Source organism: Theropithecus gelada, chromosome 16 (genome assembly GCF_003255815.1).
Source record: "Theropithecus gelada isolate Dixy chromosome 16, Tgel_1.0, whole genome shotgun sequence".
NCBI lineage: Eukaryota > Metazoa > Chordata > Mammalia > Primates > Cercopithecidae > Theropithecus > Theropithecus gelada.
The window spans coordinates 2,670,690-2,694,109 of NC_037684.1; the positions used below are offsets into that span (position 1 = coordinate 2,670,690).

A 23,420-nucleotide genomic window follows, 5' to 3' on the forward strand; every position below is an offset into this window, starting at 1 on the left:
CAAAAAAAAAAAAAAAAAAAAAAAAAAAAAAAGAAAGGGAATGAAGCAGGGAAGGGGAGAGGAGGAGAGAGAGGGCAGATGAGAGAACAGACTCCAGCCTGCACAGAAGTGGCACCATCCGCTGCATATTTATGACCCAGCCAGAGAACCGGTTGAGGGGAACAGGCAGGGGGGAGCTCGTGGTGGAGGAAAATATGAAGACGAAGAGCTAAGCTGCTCTGGTCCCTTGGCAGAAAGCAAGCACGGAAACAGAATGTAAAGCAGGCGGGCTCCATGGTACCCAGAGAGCAGGCCAGGCGGGGCGGGAGAGAAGCACCTGCCCGTCAGCTGGCCTGGCAACGAGGCACAGGCCTCTGAGGAGTGTCCGGGGGCCTGCCCAGCCCTGCTGAGCATGCGCGGCTCCAGTGCTGGCGCAGCTCTGCCCTGTTTGGTGCGGCCCGGGAGAAGCGGGAACCCACCTCCAGCCGTTTCACTTGCGTCCTTTCAAACTCCAGGCGTGTCTCCAGCTCCCGTATCTTAGCTTCCTGCCTGCTCACCAGGGACTTGTCCACCATGGACTGCTCCAGGAACTCCACCTGGCTCTGGAGGGCTTGTAGCTAGAGGTGGAGGGCAAGAAGAGAAGAAAGAACTGAGCCCAGAAAGTGAGGAGGATACGTCTGGGGCAGGCAATATCACCACGGTGACCAGAAGGCGGGAGGGGTAGAGAGGGATGCACCTGGGAGGAAAGAGAATGGAGCCCTGGGCCAGAGGCCTCCCCCATCTGCCCTAGCGCTTGGCACAGATCTTGCCCTTCAGAGAGAAAGGAGAAAGCTAAGGACTGGAGAGGGAATAGAGATGGGAAATGAGGCAGGGGAAGCCCAAATGTCTGCTATGGTAACATGGCTCCAAGCCTAGCCCTTGCTCCTAGTTTATGTTGCTCTGTGGATTACTGATGGCAGAGAAAAGTGCCTTCTAAACTGCGAACTTGGGGGTTCCTCCCACACGTAGTGATCCTGGCACTCTCTCCCAAGGGAGCCCCTGGTCCTCACCTTCTCCTGCAGCTCCTGCTTCTCTTTGTTGGCCTCTTCTAGCTGAGCTTGGAGATCATTTATCTGAGCCAGGTCCCGGGAAGCCTGGGAAAGGGGTGAGAGCATCAGAAGCAGGATCCCCCATAAACATTCAGCCAGGCCAGCCCAGCTGGAACACCAGGGGACCGAAGTTCTCACTCCATCACCTCCCAAAACAAGCGGTTGTATGGGGGACCCACGAGGAGGACCAGAAGGATGATGGCGGTGCGGAGTGTGAGGGGCACTCCTGGCAGGGGTACCTGAGCCACGGCAGCCTTGTGCTTTTTCATCAATTCGTTCATGTCTTCCTGATCCTCCTCTAGCCGGTTCTGGATTTCATTCTTCTCACGCTGAAGGCGGCTCAGCTGCTCCTCCAGCTGGACAGAGGCAAAGACAGATCAGAGGGCCTCAGGCCCAGTGTGTCTGTGGGCTCCAGCTGCCTCCAATGGTGGGGGCATTGTAGAGATGATAATGGGCTGTCTGCCCCCTGGGGTGGGTCCCAGGACCAGTGATGCTCAGGGAGCTGCCTGTCCTGCTCCGGACCAGGGAGATGAGGGAAAGGGCTGTGTGTAGTACAGGCAGACCCTGGGCCTCTGAGCTGAATGACAGCTGCTTCCTGGCAGCTCCTTTGAGGCTAATGAGAAGGCAGAAAAGGTCTGCCCAGAACAAATGACCCATCATCCTGGCACTATCAGTCCAGGCCCTGCCTGCGTGTACTCTGCCCCCTTCAGGCCCCAGGGAAGGACCCCTCAAGTCTGCGAAGGTCTCCTGGCTTAGACTCTCATTTCCCCTGGGACTGCCCACTCCCTGGGCATCCAGCCCCCACAGCCAGTCCCCTCCTTGGGGGAGGGGAAGAGAGATCCAACAGCAGCTTCAGGAAATGAATGAATCTATTAGCCTGTAATTCCAAACCACAATGACTGTGTTGGCTCCTTCTCTGCCCCATCCATCTTGTTACTGGGCTGTGGGGAGCTGGGGAAGCCTCCGCCAAGAAATTTATTAACTCAGATTTAAATAAAATGGTAATTTTATAACAACCTTTTTTAACACAATTAAGGAATTTGAATTACTCACCTGAAAACTGCTGAGGAGCACAGATGTCATGGGGATAAATCAAGCCTGTGAGATTGGCATCTCTCAGCAGCTAGGTGACTAGCTCAGGGGCCATGAAGCCACTAGCCCAGCCCAGCCTCCTCCCCTGCCCCATTCCCTGCCCAAGGAGGTATTGGTGGCCACATCCCAGTAATGAATTCTCTGCCGATGGATGGGCTGTGGGAGAGGTGGGGAATTAAAAAGGAGGCATTAAATAAGAGCTCTAATTAGCTGCCGCTTGGGCTTGTCAGTGGGCTGGACAGGGGGAAGGGGAGGGAAGCCAAGCCATCCTGTCCTCTTATCGGTGCTTCTGCTAATCTCTAGGCACCTGTTTACGTCCCTCAGTCACATTAGATGCCTTTATTTATGGTTTTGGGGCCTGCGGCCAAGCTCCCGCAGGCAGGTGGTTAAACAGGGAGATGGGCCCTTGCTGGCTCCCTCTTCTGCCCGCTCCTCCCCGAGGCCTCTGCTCAGGGTGGGGAGACGCAGAGCAGGGGGGCCTGCTCTTCCTGCAGCAAGTGCTGGCATGAAAGGACCCGTCACAAGTCCTGACGTGGAGGAACCTGTCTGGGGTGAAGGGAGCCACAGAGGCAGCTCTATTCTGCCTCAGCCCCCCGAGCTCTGCCCCGGGCACCCTGGCCCCTCACCACTGTCTTGGCTTTGGCGATGTCATCAATCTGCAGGTGCAGGTCTTCGATCTCTACCTCCATTGCTTTCCGTGCTTTCACGGCTGCCGCACAGGTGAACTCTGACTCCTCCAGCTGGACAGAGACCACCCCCGCCCCAGAGAGAGATGTCAGTCATTCCCTGGGGGCAGGAGGGCTGTACAGGGAAGAGTGAGCCCAGATGCCCTCCTTCTCCTCCTCCATTCACTTCAGACCCCAGGGCCATGGCTGTGTGGTGGTGCATGTGTGGGCATCTCCTCCTGTGACAGGGCTGGTGGGCACCAGGCCCCATCCACACCACCCTGGGCTGGGCGGTGAGACAGTAAGGCACACGCAGGGCCTGGGGAGTCTAGCTGCTACATGTGGCTCTCCCCTCTATCCTGTCACTTTCCTTCCCAAGGACTCACGAGCCACTGAGAGGAGTGAGAGAGAGAGAAAGAGAATGGAAAAGGTAAGCTCTGTTGTGCCTGGATCAGCCATGTGCTCTCTGGGGATACCTGGTTCTTGAGCTGGGCGATCTCTCGCTTGCTGGGAGCGCTGTTCTTCAGGTGGTCCAGCATGAGCTGGGCATCCGCCAGCAGGGCCTTGGTGCGCTTCAGGTCCTTCCGCAGCCGCTTCTCTGACTCAAAGTCCCGCCGGTTCACCTGGGTGGGCACCAGCAGTTGGGGTTCTGGGCTCCACACAGGGCCTCCTCCTATCTTACCCAAGCCCACTCCTCACCACGTCCTCATTATCAGTGTCCCCATAAGGATCCTGGAAGAGCCAGGATCATGCCAACCAGTGGTAAAGGGCTGGGTGTGCCAATGTACGGTGATGCCTCCATCGAGGGATGATGATGGGCTCTTTGCAGCACTCCTATCCCCCTGACAGCTCTGTTCCCGGCTCCCCATCCCTAGGATCCCCACTCCTCAGGCTGCATGGGCAGGTAGCTGGCCAGGCTTGGCAGGTGGAGCGTCCCCTGACCTGGTCGCTGAGGGTGGCAAGCTTGCCCTCCAGCTCCCGCTTCTCTCGCAGCACCTTCTGCTTGTCCTCATACTCTTCCTCCAGCTGAACCTCCATCTGTTTTAACTGGAATACCATGGGGACAGAGACCCGTCCATCCCTTTAGTACCTGGTGCCAAGCAGGCCCCTTTGGTTCTGGGTTCCCCACTCCGGGAAAACAGTGGGGCAGGCCTGAGCACAGTGATATTGGCGGAGGAGTCAGAACCTAAATTTCAGGTTTCCAGGGTTTCAAAGCAGCCTGGGAGGGCGAGGAGGGATGGCAGGCCACATGCGGTGGGGCTAGCCAAGACAGAATAGGACACCTCGCCGCACAGTGGAGACCTATCCGGCCAGGCTGGCTGACTGCAGACAGCACCAGTACAGCGCAGCACAGCAGGGGCACAGGGGGCTGCCCCTGGCACAGAAAGCAGGGAGCGTTAGTTCCTCAGGGGCTCAAGCTTCTCTACAGACTCTGAGCCAATACATCCCTGCCAATGCCAGGATCCCGAGAGGTGCTTCCTGGCCCAGAATGACAATGGAAGACAATGTGGCTGAGGTAGGGAGGCAGAAAGCCCCTTACTTTAAAGCGGCGATGGGAAAAGGTGTTTACGCTAGGCAGGTAAGTACTCAGATACCTTACCTTCTTCTGACACGACTGCCGGGCCTCCTCCACCTCCTCATCCCGACTCTCCATCTCCTTAGAATGGGTCTGTCTCATTCGCTCCATCTCCATCTCCAGACGCAGCTTGGCCTGGAGGTGGTTGGAGTAGGGTCTGGGTTCCCTCCCCAGCAATGCCCACCCCCTTCCCACTTGTGTGTGGCTCTCCCTAGGCTCATGGGCTGAGAATGTCCACCAGCCAGTTCCCTTTGCTGGCACCTTGCTCTCGTGCCAGCAGCTTCACCAGAGCAGCTGAACTCCCTTGCTAGTGGTCTGGCATAGGCCCAGAGAGAGGTAGCTGGGGTGGGGACAGTCCTGCAGCTTCTCCGTCTGCCTGCAGGCTCCAGCTGCCTGAACTGACTTGGTGGCAGGCTGGTTGGGCCTGTGGCCCTCAGCTGCCATGCATCCTGAGCCCTTCCCTACTAGAGCTCCATCAGATTTGTTTTTGTGGAAAGTTCCATGACTGCATCTTTATACTGTGGCTGGCACAGATCAGGTGCTCACTCCACATTTTGTGAGTAGGTGAGTGAGTGAACACATGAATGAATGGAGGCAGGATCCTCTGGCCCATGCCTGAGGCTGGCTGTGGGGATGGTGGCACCCCTCCCTTGGCCAAGCTCTCCTGTACCTGCTCCAGCATCTGGATGGTCCCTGCCTGCTCATCCAGCTCTTCTTCCTGATCCTTGACTTTGGCCTCCAGGTCCCGGAGCTGTTTCTTGACCTTGGCCAGAGAAGCCTCATCCTTGGACTCTTGGGAAGAAATGTCCTGGAGCTCTGCCTCTAGTGACACAACCTTCTGGGTGAACCCTGCAATATCCATGTCTTTTTCCTGGAGCAAAAGAGATGAGGCTGGTGCAGGGCTGACCCCAGGTTGTGAGGGGGACAGGGCACAGACGGTGGGTGGCCCTACCCACCTCTAGTTGCTGCTTCAGGCTGAAAGCCTCAGCAAGGAGCATGTCCTTCTCCCGCTGCAGCTTCTCCCGCTGCAGCTTCTCCCGCTGGGCCTCCTCATGCGCCTGCGAGAGCTCACTGTCAAACCTGCAAGGGAGCGTGGCGGCTCTATCAGATGGGGAAGAGCCGGGGTCCCCCACACAGAGATTGTCAGGAGGTGGTGCCATGGACAGGACCCAAGCAGGGGTGGGGGGACCCATGCAGCCCTAACGTGGGGCCAGTGGCAAGGTAGGGGTGACATTTAGAGGTGGCAGGTCAGGCCACTGAGGCCCTATTGAGCAACTGGGTCTGGGATAGGGAGCACTCAGGCGAGCCCTTTCACCAAGTAGGCCTAAGAGGGACCCCTAGCCTGCTTAACAGGCCCCTCAGGAGTTAAGTCTCTACATTTTCCATTTCAACACATCAAACAATGAGAGACCCAGGTGAGGGTGGGGTGGGAAAAGGGTAGAGATGAGCACCCTGCTTCTACTAACTCACTTTCCACAGTTCGGTTCGGCAACTGTAAGAGCAACAACTGGCTCCTTGTCCCTGCCTCTGGGCACCAGCCTTTGGCCAGGACCATGCACCCCAGCAGTGCTGGCAGGACACCACCAGGACACCCCATACTGGGTTCAGAGCTGGCATTCCTACTGTGCCCAGCTGGCCACATGCCTCAATGGGCACACAGGGGGCCTCGTTCTTCACTCCTCCACTTCCCAGTCTTCCATTTCCCGCTAAATATGCAGCAAATTGCTCAAATTCCTCTTACCACCTTCCCTGAATAGCTAATCAGGTTCCTGTGGAAGTTGAACGCTCCCCTTACCCCAACCCCACATCAAAAAAAAGTAAGAAAACTCCGGGCAGCTGAAACCTAATAAGTTGCCCAGTGGGGAGCACAGCAGCACGCTAACTAGGCCGAGCTGGTATTGTCATTGCGTGCTCAGAAGGGGGGTCGAGCTAAGGGTGCCAGCCTTTGGGTAAAGGGGTAGGGTGGGGGCAGAGATGAGAACGAGGGAAGTGGCGGTCAGGGTGTCAGGTGGGAGGAATAGAAAACCTTCCTATTTCCCCAGTTGGGGAGATGGTGGTGGGTCCAGGAGGCCAGGGGTAACCCAGAGTCACTGGAAAGGCTCTGCCATCCTCACTCCCAGGGTCGTGGGTGTGGGGATACCCCTTCACAAAGGCAACCGGTGCCTCTGCTGAGAAGCCCTTCCCCCACAGAGGAGAAATGGGTGCTGTTCTTGCTCCCCAGGGCGCCCTGCTGTTCCCAGGGTGTGTGGGTTCCTCAGTACTGCTAATGAAGGCGTCCCATCCTCATTCCCAGCCCGGGAAATTAATTTAGATTGGATTTTCTCCTGTGAGGGCCACCCCCCTCCTTTGTATCATTACCATAATGAGATGGAAGTGGCACGGTAGTTTAACGACATTAGTCAGGAGAGAGTGTTTGTGTAGCTGAGGCAAGTGAGGGAGAGGCAGAGCTGGGGGCCGGGGGCAGGGACATAGCGGTTCCTGCACGGGCCCTGGTTGATGCCCTTCCTGATGGGGCCTGGCACAGGGTGACAGGCACGTGATGCGGGGAGCACCTCTGAAAGCAGAGGCCTGGGCAGGCCTTCAGTGGGGACACAGCTCGAGTCCACCCTGGAGGTCAAGAGGGGGCCTCTTCACGTTCCAAGATGAGTGACCAGGCAGGCAAGGGCCCTGGACAAATTCAGATCCTTCCTTCTTTCTTCCCTGGAGGGCGAGGAGGCAGTCCTGTCTGTGGCTGCTCCAGAAGGTTCTCTGGGCCCAGGGCAGGGGGCCCACCTACCTCCTCTGCTTCTTCTCCAGCTCGTGGTTGCGGACCTGCTGGCCCTCCAGGTGCAGCTTGGTATCCTGCAGCTCAGCCGTCAGCCGCTGGCACTTCTTCTTGAGCTGCTGCAGAGTCCGCTGACTCTCCTCACTGTCTGCCTGCAGGTCCCCGAGCTAGGGGCCGAGACGGGGTGCACATACAGAGAGGCCCGGAAGCATTGGTGGAGAAGGTGAGGAGGGGGAGGTGGGTAAGTGAGGGGAAGACCCAGGGATGTGGGAGGAAGTAGGGTCTCCCAGGGTACTGAAGAAGCTCTAATGATAGCCTGCTCCTGATTGCCCCTGCACCGAGAAGCTAACATGCCAGCCTCCCTGATCTGTCCCAGGCCAGGCCTGCCTGGCCCCAGCCTTCACTGGACTGACACGAGGCACCAGTTCCCCTCCGGGTCCTCTCAAGCACAGGCCTCGGCTCCTCCCCAGCCTCACCCGCCGCTCCAGCTGCCTCTTGTTCTGCTGCTCCACCTCCAGCTTGTCCTCAAACTCCTGCTGGAGCCGTTTCTTGGTGAAGTCCACCTCCCGCACAGCCCGCTCGTACTTCAGCCGCCACTCGCCACCTGTGGGGTTGAGGCAGACAAGGGAGGATGGAGGTGCTGAGAGTCCCCAGAAGGGGCAGAGGGGAAGGAGGATGGGGCAGGGGGAGCAGCAGGTGGAGTCAGCCAGGGCTCAGAAAGCTCTCTGTAATGACGGCTTCCTCCCAAGGCAGAAGGAGCCACTAGCCAGGAGAAGACCAGAGCGAGAGATGTGGCTACATGTGCTGTGCCTCCCCCAGGGACTGCTGGGACCACGGCCCTCAGTCTTTGTCATGATCGTGGTTGTTACAGCTCTGCCTAACAATCCCCTGCATTTATTGGCACCTCAGCCTTCTCATCTGTTTCTTTCACTTTAGCTCATGGAGGGGAGACAGGCCTGGACAAGGGACATGACTACCCAGGGGTGGGCATCAGGGCTCGCATCGCAGGCCACTGCCGAGCTGCTTGGGCCTCAGGCCCACCTGCATCATCATCATCCACTTCCCCGTTGATCTCCGCTGCCCGGATGAGACGGGCCTCCATCACTTCCATTTCCATAACCTCCATCTGCTTCTTCAGTGCATCATACTGGGTCTGCAGAAGACGGGGTTTCAGGGTATGCCATTCTGTCCCCTCATACCCACTCCCTGAACCACACAGACCATGCTTACATGCTTACCCAGGGCAGACAGGGATGCTGGGCTAGGGGTGAAGACGCCAACTGTTTTTGGGGGGAGCCAGTGGGCACTATGGTGTGGCAGTCACCAGCCTGCTGTTCTCACCCAGGCCCTGCCCTCACCTGCAATTCCTTCATCTCCTTCTCAGCCCGGAGCCTCTCTGCTGTCTCCGCGTCCAGCAGCTGGGAGGCAGACTCTCCTGTGTTACGCTCATCTGTCAGCTCCGATGTCAGCTCCGAGATCTGGGGTTGGGGGTAGGGAGTCACCACCAATTGAAGTGCCTGCCTCACTCAGCCAGAACACCTGGGGGACCTGCAGGGGCTGTGTCTCCCTGCAGCCATGCCCAGTTGGTGTGGTGCCAGGAGTCACTCACCCGGCTCTCCAGCCGGTCACTGTTGAGCCGCAGCTCGTTCCGCTCCTTCTCCACCTTCTCGAGCTTGCTCCGCAGCTGCTGGATCTCCTCCTAGGGTGGACCAAAGAGGGCAAAGTAAGCCAAAGGCACTGCGAGGGGTTGGGGCCCTGGGTCTGCACCCCTGTAGTGAACGAAGTTGATGAAGCTTGGGCCAGGACACCATGGGAGGAAGCATGTCCCCAATAGCAGAGCCACTGCCTCCTGGGAATCCTGTCCCTAGACCCTTCCCAATAAGCTAGAGATGCCCAAAATTTTATCATTAAGAGGCTGCCCAGGGGCTCAGCCAGCACCCCAGAGGGACATCTTCTGTTTGCTGAGTACATTTCAAGGATGTGAGCTCTCTGGACTAAATGAAGAAGCGCTTGGAAGTTCAAGCTAAACCGGCAAGGCTTCCCCTCACCCAGAGACTTGGCCCTCCCAGGCTGTCACATACGTCTTTGTTCCGGATCTGCTCCTCTGACAGCTGTACTTCAATGAGGGGCCTCACTGTGGTAAAGAGCTTCCACCAGGGCCAGTCCTTCACCCCTTTGTTCTTCTTGATGTTCTTCTGAACACAGCGAATGGCCAGGTCCTGGATCTGCAGGTGGGGTGGGGGTGGCGCACAGTGCGGTTCTCAGTCACCTTGGCCAAGCTCGGCCCAGGATCCTCCCCACCATCAGCACAGGCCCCCAGGGCTGCTCCTCTGGCCTCCTGACCCCGAGTCAGATATTTCCCATGCTCCCCCTTGCCCCAGGCTCCCTCCATCCCTCAGAGGGTGGGCAGCACAGAACCCAGCCCTGGGAGCACCGCGCTGGGCACTAGCCGCTCCGCTGCCATTAGGAATAATTTCATCTGCTTTATTTGCTGCCTGATTATTTCCAGCACCCTGGCCTAGCTGTGCTATAAAACCTAATCTTGCTGAAACACAAGAGGCGGCAGTGCTGGCTGTTTTATGGACTTGCTAATAAGAAAAGGAGTCGCTGACACAGCTCCTTAATCTTCATGGAGCAGCCTGTGATCCAGAGCCCACCTTTGCCTGGGCCCTGATTCCCCTACCCCTCAACAAAGCCCTCCAACCAGGCCCTGTTGCTGGGCACACCAGCACACTTGCTGGCACCAGGGAGCTGCCCGTTCCCCACCCTGGCCCAGGACATGGTGGCCTGGGAGGTTCCTGCCTCTTCTCCCCCTCATAGCCCCCACCCCAGGAACTTGGCCGTGCCCATCTAGGTTGCGGGGGGAGGGGATGTCCCTAGAGCAGCACCTTTCTCTTCTTGAAGTGCTGGCGGGCCAGGTAGCCCCGGCAGGCTGCTTGGAAAAGGGTTAGGTTCCTGCTGGTTTGTTCGTCCCGCTGCTCCTCCAGCCGTGCCAAGGTACCCGCCCGGAAGAACACCTGTGAAAAAGCAGGCCAGGTGAAGGCAGGAGACTGGGCCAGCCCAGCAGAGGAAAGGGAGGGAAGGTGAGGAACTGGAGAAACAAGCCGGCCAGGGAGTACAGCCCTTCGCTTGGGAAGAGCCTCAAAATCCAATTGTCCAAGAGAGGAGGGGAGGAGCAGGAAGAGGCCCTGGGAAGGCTGAGGGAGAAGGGGCTGGGGAGGTTTTGGCAGGGGAGGAGTAAGGTGTGAAATTTAACTTCAAAGAAAGATGAAAGGAGAGGGAAAGTAAAGGGAAGATATCTGGGGCAAGGAAGGAAATGGAGCAGTCACTGGTCAAACAGGGAGGGGGCATCCTGCCACATCTGTGAGGGCTTCCTCACCCAGGACTGCCAGCAACCCTGTCAATGCCCCCTGTGCCCACAGCCCACTGCAGGGCCTAACCCGGGCTCCAGCCCCCTCTGACTCCCAACTGCTGGGATCAGGGGGAGTGGATGCCGGAGGATGTCTGTGTGAGAAGCAGTGCTGGGGAGAAGCGTGCAGAAGAAAAGCAGGGAGAATGGGAAGAAGGGTGGTGGGAAGCTCCTGCCTTCTCCTCCCCATCCCTGCTAGTTTCATTTCAGATGGTCTCCTCTTTCATGTGCCACCCCCCCAACACACACCCAAGTTTCACCTTCTCATGAAGAAGCCAGTGAGGTGGGCGGGGGTTGGCCCAGCTGAGGGACCTGTCATACAGGTTTGGGGGCTGGAGGGCAGGCATGTGCAGAACCAGCTGGGCGCCCCCACACCCGGCCTTTCCTTAACACTCTGTGCTGCCCTAAGATAGGGCTTGGTAAAATTTGCCACACGCCACAAAGAGGAGTGTGTGTGAAACGGGAAGGGTTGGGTGAAAAAAATCACTCTGTATCCATGAGAGTGGGCGGAGACACCTAGGTATAGGCCTACCTCCATCTGGCATAGAACACAGAAAATTCCTTTTTGTGGGGCAAAGAGAAGATGTGAACGTGATGGGAAACAGGTTACGTAAATGCACTGAGAGCCAACAGGCACAGTATCCCAAGGCCCCCTTCAGCAAATATGCAAAGAGAGGGCCTAAACTTTCTGCTGAGAAAGCTCTGCCTCTGGCGACTCCACAGAAACCTGGTCCCCTGAGGCTGGCCTTGGAAAAAGCCAGCTCAGTCCTTTGTGACACTTCCCTAAATCCCACCATCGAACATGGGGTCTCCCATGGGTCCTAAGTTCTACCTGAGCCTCAATTTCTTTTCTTTAAATTTATTTTGAACGGTCTTGCTCTGTCACCCAGGCTGGAGTAAAGTGGTGTGATCATGGCTCACTGCAGCCTCTACCTCCCAGGCTTAAGCTATTCTCCCACCTCAGCCTCCCCAGTAGCTGGCACTACAGGTGTGCACCACCATTCCCAGCTAATTTTTGTATTTTTTTGTAGAGATGGGGTCTCCCTATGTTGCCCAGGCTGGTCTTGAACTCCTGGCATCGAGTGATCCTCCTGCCTCAGCCTCCCAAAGTGCTGAGATTACAGACATAAGCTGCCGTGCCCGGCTGCTCAATTTCTTTCTCTCTTTTTTTGGGGACAGAGTCTTGCTCTGTCACCCAGGCTGGAGTGCAGTGGTGCAATCTCTGCTTACTGCAACCTCCACCTCCTGAACTCGAGCGATTCTCATGCCTCAGCCTTCCAAGTAGCTGGGACTACAGGTGCCCGTCACCACGCCCAGAAAATTTTTTTGTATTTCAGTAGAGATGGGGTTTCACCATGTTGCCTAGGGTGGTCTCAAACTCCTGGGTTCAGGCAATCTGCCCATCTCAGCCTCCCAAAGTGGTAGGATTGCAGGCGTGAACCACCACGCCTGGCCCCCAGCTGCTTAATTTCATATAATGTGCAAGTCTGAAATCCCACTGGGGGTAAAAGGAATATCCAGGTCCCACCAGCGGACAGCAAACATGCTTGGTTAGGACACATAGCCACCTGACCAGGGCAGAAGTGAGGTGCTGGAGTGGGGGGTGGATAATGGCCCAGAGACACAATGAGAAGAGAAAGAATGGTCTAGAGGCCAAAGCAGCGAGCCTCAAATCAATCTCGAACATTTGTGGGGTTAAGGGTCCTTCTGGGTATTGAGTGAAAGCTCCAGGCCATCTCCTCCCCAAAATACACATTCATACAAATTTTACAATGTCAGGAGGCTCTGAGCCCCCCAAAGTCCTTATTGAAACTCTCAGGGTCCCATGGCTCAGATGAAGACCCCCTCCCCTGAAGCAATGTGACACACAGGAAATCCCTGCTCATGAGTCAGTGTTAACCAGAGCCTAGACGGCCTGAACTTTCTTTCCCAAACTAGATGTGAGCAGGCACCCAGTGTTGGCCCAGCTCTGCCCTTGAGTGACAGTGTGCCCTGGGGCTTGCCTGCCTCAGCCGGGCACCTGGCATGGCTCAGGACGACAGAAGGTCTGAGATGGCAGCTGGGAAGAGGATCAGCCTATACAGGCCCTTTCCTGCCCTGCCCGAGACAGGCCTGGGAACCCAGGCATGGGCTGCAGGAGGTGCCATCCCCAATGGCAGCCAGCAGCAGTTCAGCCTGCTTGAGAGGCAGGAACCTGGCGGGAAAGACCAGGGTGACGGGACCCAGGGAAAGACCCTGCAGCTGAAGTAAAGCCTGACAGCAGGCGGCCCTAGGCAGGGGCCCTAGATGGCAGCCCCAGCTTAAAAAAGCGGGGGGAGCGGAACAGACAGAGAGAAAAGAGCTGAGCCAGACACAGAGGTAGACAAAGCAGTGACACAAACCAGAAAATGACACAGAAAGAGAATGGGACACAAAGATACAGAGAACAAGGAGAGAAACAGAAAAACAGAACCAGAAACCAAGGAATAGAGACCAGCAGGGACTGCTGGGGCCAAAGGGAAAGCCAGGGACGGCAGAAGCAAAGATGGGAAGATGCAAAGACACAGAGATGGGAGCGATTGACAGTGAGGGAGGGCAGGAGGAGCCAGGAAAGCGACTCAACATGCAGGGCCGGGAGGACCAAGCACACAGGACAAGTGAGACTCAAGCCTCTGCAAGCACCTCCTTGCACCGCACACGCCCCACGGGACTCTGCAACCCAGAGTTCCTTCCCTCTCTGCCGGCAGACAACCAGCCCAGAGCCCTCTCTGGCTCTCCACTGGCCTCCTTTCCACCCCAGCCCGGGGGCACGTATGCGGGTGCCCCCTGTCCAAGCTTCCCAGGCTCGGAAAAGAGGGGCATGCAGGGCTTCCTGCCTGTGGGAGGAATGCTCAGCTGACCCTTTGGTGAGGAGTGACGTGGCAAACTGGCACCCAGGGGCCGGCGTGCCTGCATTTTACGCACAGCGTTCCATTCAGATGAGGAATTCGGCCTGTGGGCAGGTGGTGGCGGCACAGCCTCACCATGTCCTGCTTGCTCTCTGGAACCCAGCAGCCCCAGGTAACTCTCCACAGGGGCTCTACCCAAGGCCTCCTGCCTCTTCCAGCCCACATCCTCTGGGTCCAGCCCTCCAGTCTCCCCTACTCCCCACACCAGGACTCGGGCCAAGTTCAGGGCCACCTTCTACCCACTCTCTCCTGACATCACAGAGGTGTTCCTGGCACTGAACAAGCCAGTTATCCAGAAGGAAGGAAAGTCAAGTTGCTGCATCTGAACCCTCTACCTCCCTGGCCCCTAGCCCTGAAGGAGGCAGCCCCTGAGTGGCTGGGCGGGGTGGAGCTAGGGCAAGACTCAGAGGGCACCAGGAGACCAGTGATGTCTGGCTGAGCAGCAAGAACAGAAGGAGTGGGCCAGCCACCCAGGGGCCCCTGGAGTGAGGCCCGACTGCCCTCCTGTGGGACAACTCACCCGGCTCAGGCCCATGCAGCAGCTGCTCTTCTCCAGATCCAGGCACTCCAGCAGCTCCTCCACCGCCTGTAGAGAGAAGCCTCCATCAGGCAGCCCGCCTGGGTCTCCCCTCACCATGCAGGGCTTCCTCCAGGCCCTTAGCCCTTCCCCTCCCTCCTCCTAGACAGTCTGTTACTCATGCACTTGTGTGGGCTTCCTCAGTGTCAGGCATTGGGTTGGACTCTGGGGACACAGAGATGACTACAAGAGGAACAAAGCATCTTGCTGGGGAGCAAGACAAGTGAACTACTGCAGTGCCCACAGGAGGTGGCACCTACACGAGGCACCTCAGACAGCTCTTGGTTGTGCTGAGAACTTCTGATACAAGTGAGAATTTGCTGGACCAAGTAGGGGAGAGGGCATTTCAGGCGGAGGAACCAGTGTACGCAAAGGCCTGGGAGCACAAGACAGCAAAATGCACTGAGGAAACTCCAAGTCACTCACTGGAACTGGGATGGGGGGTGGGTAGTGAAGGTGCAAATAGAGAGGGGGCTGGAGCCAAAGCACGTGGAGCCCCATGTGCTTCGGGAGCCCCTGAAGGGTTCCCTCAGAGATGGGCATGATCAGGTCTGCACTGGTAGAGGTCTCACTGGCAAATGGGTAGATGGATGGAGACCTACCCCTCTTAGGCAGTAGACCACAGGAAGGGAGGCTAGAGCCTGGCCCAAGGGGAAGAGAAGAAGAGAACACACAGCAGGTGTTAAGGAGACAGAGCCTTGCCTGATATGGGGATAGGGTATGTAAGGAGGAATCTAGGGCTATACTGAGATTTCCGATTGACATAACTAAGCAGATAATGGTGCCATTCTCCAAAGTAGGGAATATAAGAGAAAGAGCCGACCTGTGGGGAGACAGAATGAGTTTGGTTTGAAAAAGCTGAGTCTGAGATGCCATAAGGGATAGGGGTAGAGAAGTCCAGAAGGCAGTCAGATAGAAATGTATGTCTGGAGCTCAGGAGAGAGGCCTGGGCTAGAGGTATTGATTTGGGAGTCATCAATATATATGCAGTAATTGAAGTGATGAGTGTGAATGAGGTTGGCCAGGAAGAGGGTGCAGAATAGAAAATACATATGGCCAAAGACAAAGTCCTGAGGAAGACACCTCTTTACTTCAGGGGCAAGTGGAAATGAGGAGCTCAGAGGGAATGAGAACAGAGGCAAGGGGGAAACCAGGAGTGGCAGCAAAGAGGCCCAGGAGAGGATGTCCCAGAAAGAATGGAGCCCCGTGCTGCTAAGAATTCAAGTAACAGAGGGATAGAAAGTGCCGGTTGGCTGTGGCAATATGGAGGGGATGAGAAGACCAGTGCCAGGGCATCAGGGAGAGGGACCAGGCAGCCATGGGCGGTGAGGGCAGCAGGAAGAAAGCCCAGGGCAGGCAGGAGGCAGAGCACAGTACAGGGAGATGATGACAGAGGTGACAGAGGCTCCTTCCAGAGAGCAAAACCTGCAGGTCTGTGGGGGAGTTTCTCCATGGAGAGAAAAGGGCCAGGAGAAAAGGAGATGCTGGAGGAAAAAGACAGAGAAGCAAATTCACACGGATAGAAGGGGTCTCTGGGGAGACCCAAGGAAACGGACTCCAAGGCACAGGATCAAGGGACTGGACGAGAGGAGGGACCCTCCCCACCAAGACAGAAGGTGTACAGGAATAAGGAGGCCAAGGAAGAGAGGTTTGCAGGAGGCAGGAAAAGAAGCTGGAGCCTGATGTCCTGAGATCTGGAAGTTGGGTATCTGCTGAGAAGGTGAGCCAGAAAGGTGGGGTGGGGAGGATTTGAGGAGAAAGATGGAGAATGGAATAGCAGATAGGAAGCCTGGAGTCATGGTCAGATAAGAAGGGGACATCTAGAAGACTTGCTGGTTCCCCCCGAGGGCCCACCAAAGGCTGAAGACCATGAACCTGTAGGAAGTCAAGTCCACAAAGTTGTATAATTTTCTTCCACCACCCTTGGGAGCCCAAAGTGAGGAGTGCAGACACCCAAAGCCTGGCACTTTGGGGTGGGAGTTTGGCAGGCCAGGTGCTGCAGGAGGCTCAGGAGGGCTGAGGGCAATGGAGGCAGAGTGACTGCAGAGTGAACCATGGAAAAGGAGACAATTGACAGAGAAACAGAGTGTGATCCAGAAAGAGAGGTCCTGATGGAGCTGGAGAGCAGGTGTCCTGAGGGGAAGAGAGGTGTGGGACCAGCAGGCAGGAGGCTGTGGTCAGAGAAGGTCACGCTGGGATTTATGATTTCAGAGGTGGGGCATTTCCAGAGCTGATGAGGTACTGGTGTAGCCACAGGTGGGAGGCTGGAATGGAGGCTGAGGCCCATGAGAAGGGGGCGTGGGACGGGCATCGATGTCCACACGAGGTTGCCCAGGCCACCAGCAGGCCAAAGGACGGAAGAAAGTTCTTCCAAGCCCCCTTTATGAATTCAGGTCTTTGAGGCGGGGGTGGAGGGGCAGGGGGCATACACAGCTGGGCACTCTGTGGGCTTTCTGCCCCATTCTGCAGCATCCCCTCCTTTTAGGGAAGCCATCCTAAGGTCTGAGATGTTTTCAGAATCAGGATGGGTGCCTGAGGCCCAGCACAGTAAAGGAGGGGTCCTCTGCTCTGGGAGCCCTGTGACTGTCTAAGGGGCTGCCTCTGGGGCTCAACATGACAGCGCAGACGGGCAGGGACACCCCTTCCGCAGCCGCGAGTTCACCACCCAGGGCCGGAAAGGGCCCAGCAGCCTGTGTTCACCTGGCACCACAGAGGTCTCGCCATATCCACCTTCCTTCTAGGAGGAATGTTCACCCAGCCCTGGACAGTTTCCTGCTTCAGGAACCAATCCCTGACATGGGGGCCAGGCTGGGGGCCCAGGTGCCGTCAGTGGGGCTCCCAAGGCACTAATAATTCTCATGTGCCCCCAGTGGGCCCAGGCCCTGCTCGCTCCTGGATGATTGTCTGACCCACCAGTGAGCAGACACCCCCAGCTCAGGCCTCCAAGGAGGGAATGGCTCTTCTCCAGCTCCTACGGTCTGGGCCCCAGGACACAGCTGGGTGCTTCCAAAACCAGGAGCCTGAGCAGGGCCAGATGGGCTGTCTCCAGGGGAGGGAAGGCAGATGAGTCTGGGAAGGGCAGCTGCTTGAGGGGCCTGGGCAGATGGAGAGTGGTCTGGGGACCTGGACCTACCCGCCTTTCATCCACCACGATGTAGTTACGCCCGTGTTTCTTGGTCAGGTGCGGGGCCAGGACATCAAAGCGGCGGCGGAACTCAGAAAACACCATGTGGTCAGGGTAACCTAGAGAGAGCAGCCCAGAGCCAGGCCCGTCAACGCTGCCTGCTCCCAGCACACCCTAGTAGCCACTGGTGCCTGGGCAGTCAGTGGACAGTCACCAAAAGGGAAGAAACTGCAGCGGGTGGGGAGCCTGTGGTTGAAGGCAGGCCTCGAAAGTAGAGTGGGGAGTCAGGGAAGAGGAAGAGGAGGCCAGGAGGACAATCAGGCCTGCTCCACAGGGGGACAGGAAGGCCTGAAAAAGGAACAGGCTCCTTCAGAAAGAAGTAAGCTCCTAGTCAGTGAGGTATGCAAATGGGGGGTTGCGGGGCAGCTGACCAGCTCGGAGGAAGGCTACGTCCCAATCCCCAAGATGCTTTCTAGCCCTCCAAGTCTATGTCTCAGTGATAACGCAGACAGAACAATGTCCTGTGGTCTTTAAAAAAAAAGAAAAAAAAAAAAGGACACCAGGCCAGGCGTGGTGGCTCACGCCTATAATCCCAACACTTTGGGAGGCCAAGGTGGGAGGATCACTTAAGGCCAGGAGTTTGAGACAAGCCTGACCAGCATGGTGAAACTCCGTCTCTACTAAAAATACAAAAAAGTAAGCTGGGTATGGTGGTCCATGCCTGTAGTCCCAGCTACTCAGGAGGCTGAGGCAGGAGAATCGCTTGAACTCAGGAGGCAGAGGCTGCAGTGAGCCAAAATCACACCACTGCACTCCAGCCTGGGAGACAGAGCAAGACTCTGTCTCAAAAAAACCAAAAAACAAAAAAAGGCACCAGAGTAGCTGAAAGGAATCATGCATTGGCTAGGTGCTGGATTCCTGGCCCTGCCTCTTAGGATCATGTGACCTTGGGCCAGTCACTTAACCTCTCTGAGCCTCAGTGTCTTCACCTTTAAACGGGGGCCCTAGCACTTATCTCGCATGGTAGTCATGGAGATTAAATGAGAAACCAAGTAAAAAGCACAGTGTGACTCACTTGCTTGGCATTTAATAAACACTTCTTTTCCCCCTCCGTCCACTGAAGCAGGACATCAGAAAGGCCGCCCTCCTTGCCTCATCCTGACCTTGAGTCCTAGGCCAGGTGACCAATATGACTTGTAGATTCTCTTTCCCTGAAGAGTGTCTGGGCTTCAGGTCAGGGGAGGTGTGACCTGACTTTTGGCTTGGAGCAAGGTGGCTTTTGGCTTGGAGCAAGGTCAGAGCAGTGGCTAGCAGGAGGTGACCCCAAGTCACCCTGATCTTATCAGAGCCCAGGGTGGAGGGCCACGAACTCCACTCCCACAGAATCACAGAATTTCAAACCAGAAAGGGTTTCTTCTTAAACCAGATCTGACTCATCTTTCAGACATAGAAATGGAGGCCTGGGAGGAGCGACTGGCTTGCTCAAGGTCACAAAGGCTGCCGCTGGGGGCAGAACTGGCTTCCAAACCTGGACTCCCGACAGTCAGCCAGGGACTCGCTCCACAGCAATGATGGACTAGCTGGCTCTGGGAAACCCTCCAGCTGGGAGGTGAGGCTGATGCATGTGCCTGATAATTGAAACAGGAGGCGGGGGCTGCTGAGGGCCCAAGACAAAGTGAGCTATTGATTGTATCTGAATTGCAATTAAATTGATGGGCCAGGATAGCAGGTCTGGACGCCTGGCATCTTAATTAATCATCAGTGCTATCGTCGGTGGCTGGGGGCCGGGTGAGGGAAGGGGGGCCTGCTGCTGCTGGCCTCATCGATCTGCTTGTTTGAGTAAAGCACATTGATTTTGGTTCAGAGCGGTAACAATCTGGTTTTGAAATAATAAACACCAACTCCATATCAAGACGTGGGGACAGATCGATGATTTATTTAGAGCAGGGCAGGGAGCCCGTTTCCTGGCTTGGGCTGCTAAAGAAAAGTGACAGTGCCCATGGGAATGCCTGAAGGGGACCTGGCTGTGGGTGGGTCTACCTGCTCTTCTAGCAAAGGAGAAAAACATCAGAAACCCAGCAACTCATAACTTCTCAGGCAAAACAACAACAACAAAAACAACAACCAAAAAACCCCACTTGAGAGACATGAGACATGACTCTACAGCCAGCCTGCCTGGTCAAATCCCACTCTGCCGCTCAGGAGCTGTGTGACCTTGGGCAAGCTACTTAACCTCTCTGAGCCTCAGTCTCCTCATCTGGAATAATAGCAGTGTGCTATCATGATAGCGGTGTGCTATCCCGGCCCCCAGCCACCGACAATAGCTTCTATGGACTCTAAGTAACCACTAATACTATCATCCTCTATGTCTCCTCTTTTAGATGGGCCCATAAAAAAGGGTCTGACTGACCTTTCTTGGGAGTTTTAAGTACTTCAGAAAGATTTAGCACCTCATTTCTCATTAGACAGATGGCTCCGAAAGGGCACTGGGTTTGCTGCTGTGGGCAAAGTTGAACTGTCCAAACTAGGGACGTGAGGAGAAAGGGAGCTGTGGACAAATGACAAGGCGCGGGGTGGAGCTGGGAGGGGAGAGGGATGAAGAAAACTGAATACGGAAGGGAGAGGAGGAGGCGGGGACTCTGCAGGATGGAAAGAAATGGAGAAAGGAAGGGGCTGTGGGCTGGGAGAGATGAGAAACCAGAGCAGAAAGGATTGTGAGGAAAGAGACAGGAGCAGCCCCACTGCAGCCCACGGGTCCCAGGTGCGAGGTGGGGCAGGGCAGAGCCAGCTCTGGAAAAGAGAGCCCAAAGTGGAGAGGAAAGGAGGCCCCACCTTGGCGGTACATGCGCATGGCATCGAGCAGGCGGGAGCCGCGGAGCTGGGTGCGGAGCAGGGGCACGTCGAGCTGCAGGAGCCCAGCCTCGCAGTGGTCTCCGGAGGGCAGGTCCAGCTCACTGCTGCTGCTGACTCGGCGGGAGGAGGCGGAACGGGGCTCCCCAGCCCAGCCCTCAGCCACAGGCAGGAAGCAGTGCACAAAATGCAGCTTCGACTTCTTGATGGTGTCGATGAGGGCATCCTGCCGAGGGGAAGGGACCGCCCTCAGTGGGCTCTGATGGCCTGTGCTCAGAAGAGCAGAGACTGGTGCCAGCGTCTCCACTGCTCACGGGGTAGCAAGGGCGCCAGCACCAGCCAGGACCTACTAAGCCTGGACAACTCTGCCCTCGCTGGGCCTGGGTGGCCACTCACAGGTGGCAGCACTGAAAAAGAAGACCCCACCAGCAGCCATCGAGTCACAGCGCGGCGCTGAGTGGGCACCAGATGGCCTCAGTGTGCTCAGAGTCCCCAGGCCTGCCTGCCAGGGGTAAGGAAGAGTCCCCAGGCCTGCCTGCTGGGAACCGGTTGGCACTCACCACTTGCAGCTTCATCTGGATGCACAGTGACTTCTTTTTGACAGCCGCCATGCCCGTGGTAAAGGTCTTCCGCATGCTGGTGGCCCGACGCAGTGCCAGCTGCGAGCCGCCCTCCAGGCCCGCAATGGAGCCAGAGAGCACCGTGGCACTGCCTGCACGGCCCAGAAACAGGTTGCTGATGATTTTTCTGCCAGAGGTGGGAGGATAAGGGAGGAAAAGCAGTCACATCGATGGAGCGGAAAAGGCCGCTCCTCCCCCAAGGCCCCAGAGCACCAAACAGTCCCATTCAGCCATGTCCAGGGGCCTGGCTACCTGAACTGCATGCCCCACACCCTACAGAGAAACGAACAGTGGAGAAATTTTCAAACAATATGGAGAGAAAGCCAGAGGTGGGCAGAAGCCAAGGGGTGGACAGGAATTGGACAGAGGGGAGCGATCTACTCATCTACTTCCACTCACCAGGGAGGGCAAAGGTGTGGAAAGGTTTCCAGTGTGACAGGAGGGGTTAGGGTTCAACATCTTCTAACATACGATATAATTTATTTATTACGTTTACTGTTCATTATCTGTCTCTCCCACTAGAATGTAAATTCCACAAGGGCAGGGAGCTCAGTTTTGTTCACTATGATCTGCCAAACACCTAGAAGCCCCTGTCGCAGGGTAGGTGCCCCTAACCATCTTCTGAAGAGCAGAGCGGATGACAGGGCCTATGGGCCTGGGGGTTTCTAAGGCCACTCCTGCCTTCTTTGACTTGGGGGTGTTCTTCACATTTAAACCATAGGCTCTCCCACCATGTCTGCCTCCCACCTCTACTCCAAGAGGCCCCTCCAGCTCCTCCAGGCCAAGTGCCCTGGGCTGTTGCCGCTCAGGAATAAAGGCCATTTATTTTGCTAGTGAGGGGGCCTCCGAGACAACTCCAGGGGGAGGGAGCCCCAAAATCCAAACAGTCCTGGGTACAGGACAGGGGAGGAGGCAGTGGTGGTCTTACTTCTGGGAGTCCTGCAGGAGCCGGGGGGCATTCTGGGTGGCTGGGTTCTGCTTGGTGTAGTTCAGCCAGCCAGTCACGTTGTACTCTACCCAGTTGGTGCCATGGCTGTGGCCCAGGAGAAAGTGGTGTGGTTTGCTGCTGCGCAGAAGGGGGCTTTGGCCTGACGGTGGGAGAAGCAAGATTCAGGTTGTCAGGGCACAGGCACAAAGTGATCCCCTGCACAGGGAGTGCCACCTAGACCCACCTGTAAGAGGAAGCAGAGGAGCTACCCCCTAGGGATGCCACCTACCTTTTTTGTCGCCTTCCTGGGGGCCATAATAGGAGAAAAGGCGCTCCAGGAGGGTGTCCTCACTGGCCCCTGGCACCAGAGCCTCCTCTTCCAATAGCCATAGCAGGCCCCTTGCCTCATCTGTGCGGGCCAGCGAGCGGACCTACAGAGAAGGAAGGAAATCCCTCCTTGTCATATGGAGCTGTGGGAAAGGGCCAGGGTGGTCCTCAGGCCCAAACACACCCTACAGAATGCTACGCACGTGCACACATACACGCACACACACGCTGCAGCTCCTGTCGCTCACTGCTGACACCTTGTGGAGGAGGCGGGCAGCCCAGGGAAAGGGAAGCCAAGAAAGGGAGCAAAGGGAAGCCCACAGCAAAAGAGGGTGCTTAGCACTCCAGTCCAAAGTCACCAAAGACTGCAGCCTTCCTCCTGGCCAGAGCCTACGCCCTGAGGCCCTCCTCCACCCTTTCCCCTCGGAGGTCACCAGGGACTTGGGTGAACCCCATATTGCTCTCACTCCCTGGCAGTGGGATAAAGTCTGGAAGGCCCTGAGCACAAGGGTTGGCCCTAAGGAAGCTGTCAGTAAGTGACAGCTGTGGGGTTAATCCTGGTCTCTGAGAGTAGAGAACCCAGAGGGGGCTCAGATGGCTGCCGGTGGGATCACTGCAGGCTCACTCAAGGACCAAAAGCATAAGACAGGTGACTTAACGGATGTGGCAGCCAAAATGGGCAGAGGCTGGGGCAAGCTAGACAGCAGGTACCCCTATCTACAGGGAACCACCACCACTGAGCTGCAGCCAACTGCTGTCCTGGAAGAACACTGGCCTAGCATTGATAAACCCTCTGGTTCTTCAAGAGAAGGCAGAAATACCCAATTCTGATTTCCAATATCCCAGGAAGGCCAAACAAACTAGGCCTGTGGCCACATCTGGCCTGCAGGTGCCTTTTCTATGGAGTTCCCACATCTTTCTTGGGCAGGAAGGATGGAACCTTCCCCACACCCTATTCCGGCCTGGCCTTTAGGGACTGGAGGAAAAAAGAAGTGAGAAAGGGGCAGTTTTTTCTCTCTTTGACCCCAGCTGCCTGCATCTCCTCCCCACAGATGCCCAAGGGAGTTGGCGTGATTACCAGAAGGAAGCAGAATGTGGCCAAAGGCCAGGGTAACTCTGGCGGCAGGAACCAAGTAGCAGGAACGAGCAGTGAAGCAATCAGATGGGAAGACAGGCTTGGCACCAAGGCCCCCTTCCCCAGGGGTGCAGCTGCCCCATGCCAAGGCCCATTAGTCAGGGGAGACCACAGAAGAGAAAGAAGGGCCAAGCTCTTCCCACATGCTGTCTGACCCCTGCCGCTCATGCTGACAGCCCCCTCTTCCGGTAGCCACAACGGTTCTGAGTGAGGCCGTCACAGGAGCCCAGGTGCCAGGAAAAGAAAATCCACTTCCCTGGGGAGATGCGGTGCTTGGGCACTTTAAACATCTGTCCCCGGGGGGTACTCACTCTTTCCCAGTCCCACCACTTGTGCAAGCCAAGCAGGGCCTTATGGCA

At 56.7% G+C, this 23,420-nt stretch overlaps 1 protein-coding gene across 1 annotated transcript in view; it reads right to left on the reverse strand.

Annotated features, from left to right (window-relative positions):
- Positions 1 to 23,420, reverse strand: part of MYO18A (myosin XVIIIA) — a 53,786-nt gene that overhangs the window by 16,065 nt on the left and 14,301 nt on the right. Inside the window, exons 18-39 of the mRNA XM_025362003.1 lie at positions 21,889 to 22,030; positions 21,600 to 21,759; positions 20,612 to 20,798; positions 20,034 to 20,277; positions 17,211 to 17,320; positions 14,021 to 14,086; positions 10,053 to 10,181; positions 9,246 to 9,389; positions 8,774 to 8,863; positions 8,523 to 8,642; positions 8,206 to 8,317; positions 7,641 to 7,768; positions 7,177 to 7,331; positions 5,357 to 5,480; positions 5,071 to 5,271; positions 4,425 to 4,535; positions 3,767 to 3,871; positions 3,301 to 3,447; positions 2,786 to 2,899; positions 1,307 to 1,423; positions 1,029 to 1,112; positions 459 to 596 (exon numbers count right to left, since the gene is read on the reverse strand). Coding sequence (XP_025217788.1) covers positions 459 to 596; positions 1,029 to 1,112; positions 1,307 to 1,423; positions 2,786 to 2,899; positions 3,301 to 3,447; positions 3,767 to 3,871; positions 4,425 to 4,535; positions 5,071 to 5,271; positions 5,357 to 5,480; positions 7,177 to 7,331; positions 7,641 to 7,768; positions 8,206 to 8,317; positions 8,523 to 8,642; positions 8,774 to 8,863; positions 9,246 to 9,389; positions 10,053 to 10,181; positions 14,021 to 14,086; positions 17,211 to 17,320; positions 20,034 to 20,277; positions 20,612 to 20,798; positions 21,600 to 21,759; positions 21,889 to 22,030 — 2,928 coding nt within the window. The remainder of the gene's footprint in view (positions 1 to 458; positions 597 to 1,028; positions 1,113 to 1,306; positions 1,424 to 2,785; positions 2,900 to 3,300; positions 3,448 to 3,766; positions 3,872 to 4,424; positions 4,536 to 5,070; positions 5,272 to 5,356; positions 5,481 to 7,176; positions 7,332 to 7,640; positions 7,769 to 8,205; positions 8,318 to 8,522; positions 8,643 to 8,773; positions 8,864 to 9,245; positions 9,390 to 10,052; positions 10,182 to 14,020; positions 14,087 to 17,210; positions 17,321 to 20,033; positions 20,278 to 20,611; positions 20,799 to 21,599; positions 21,760 to 21,888; positions 22,031 to 23,420) is intronic.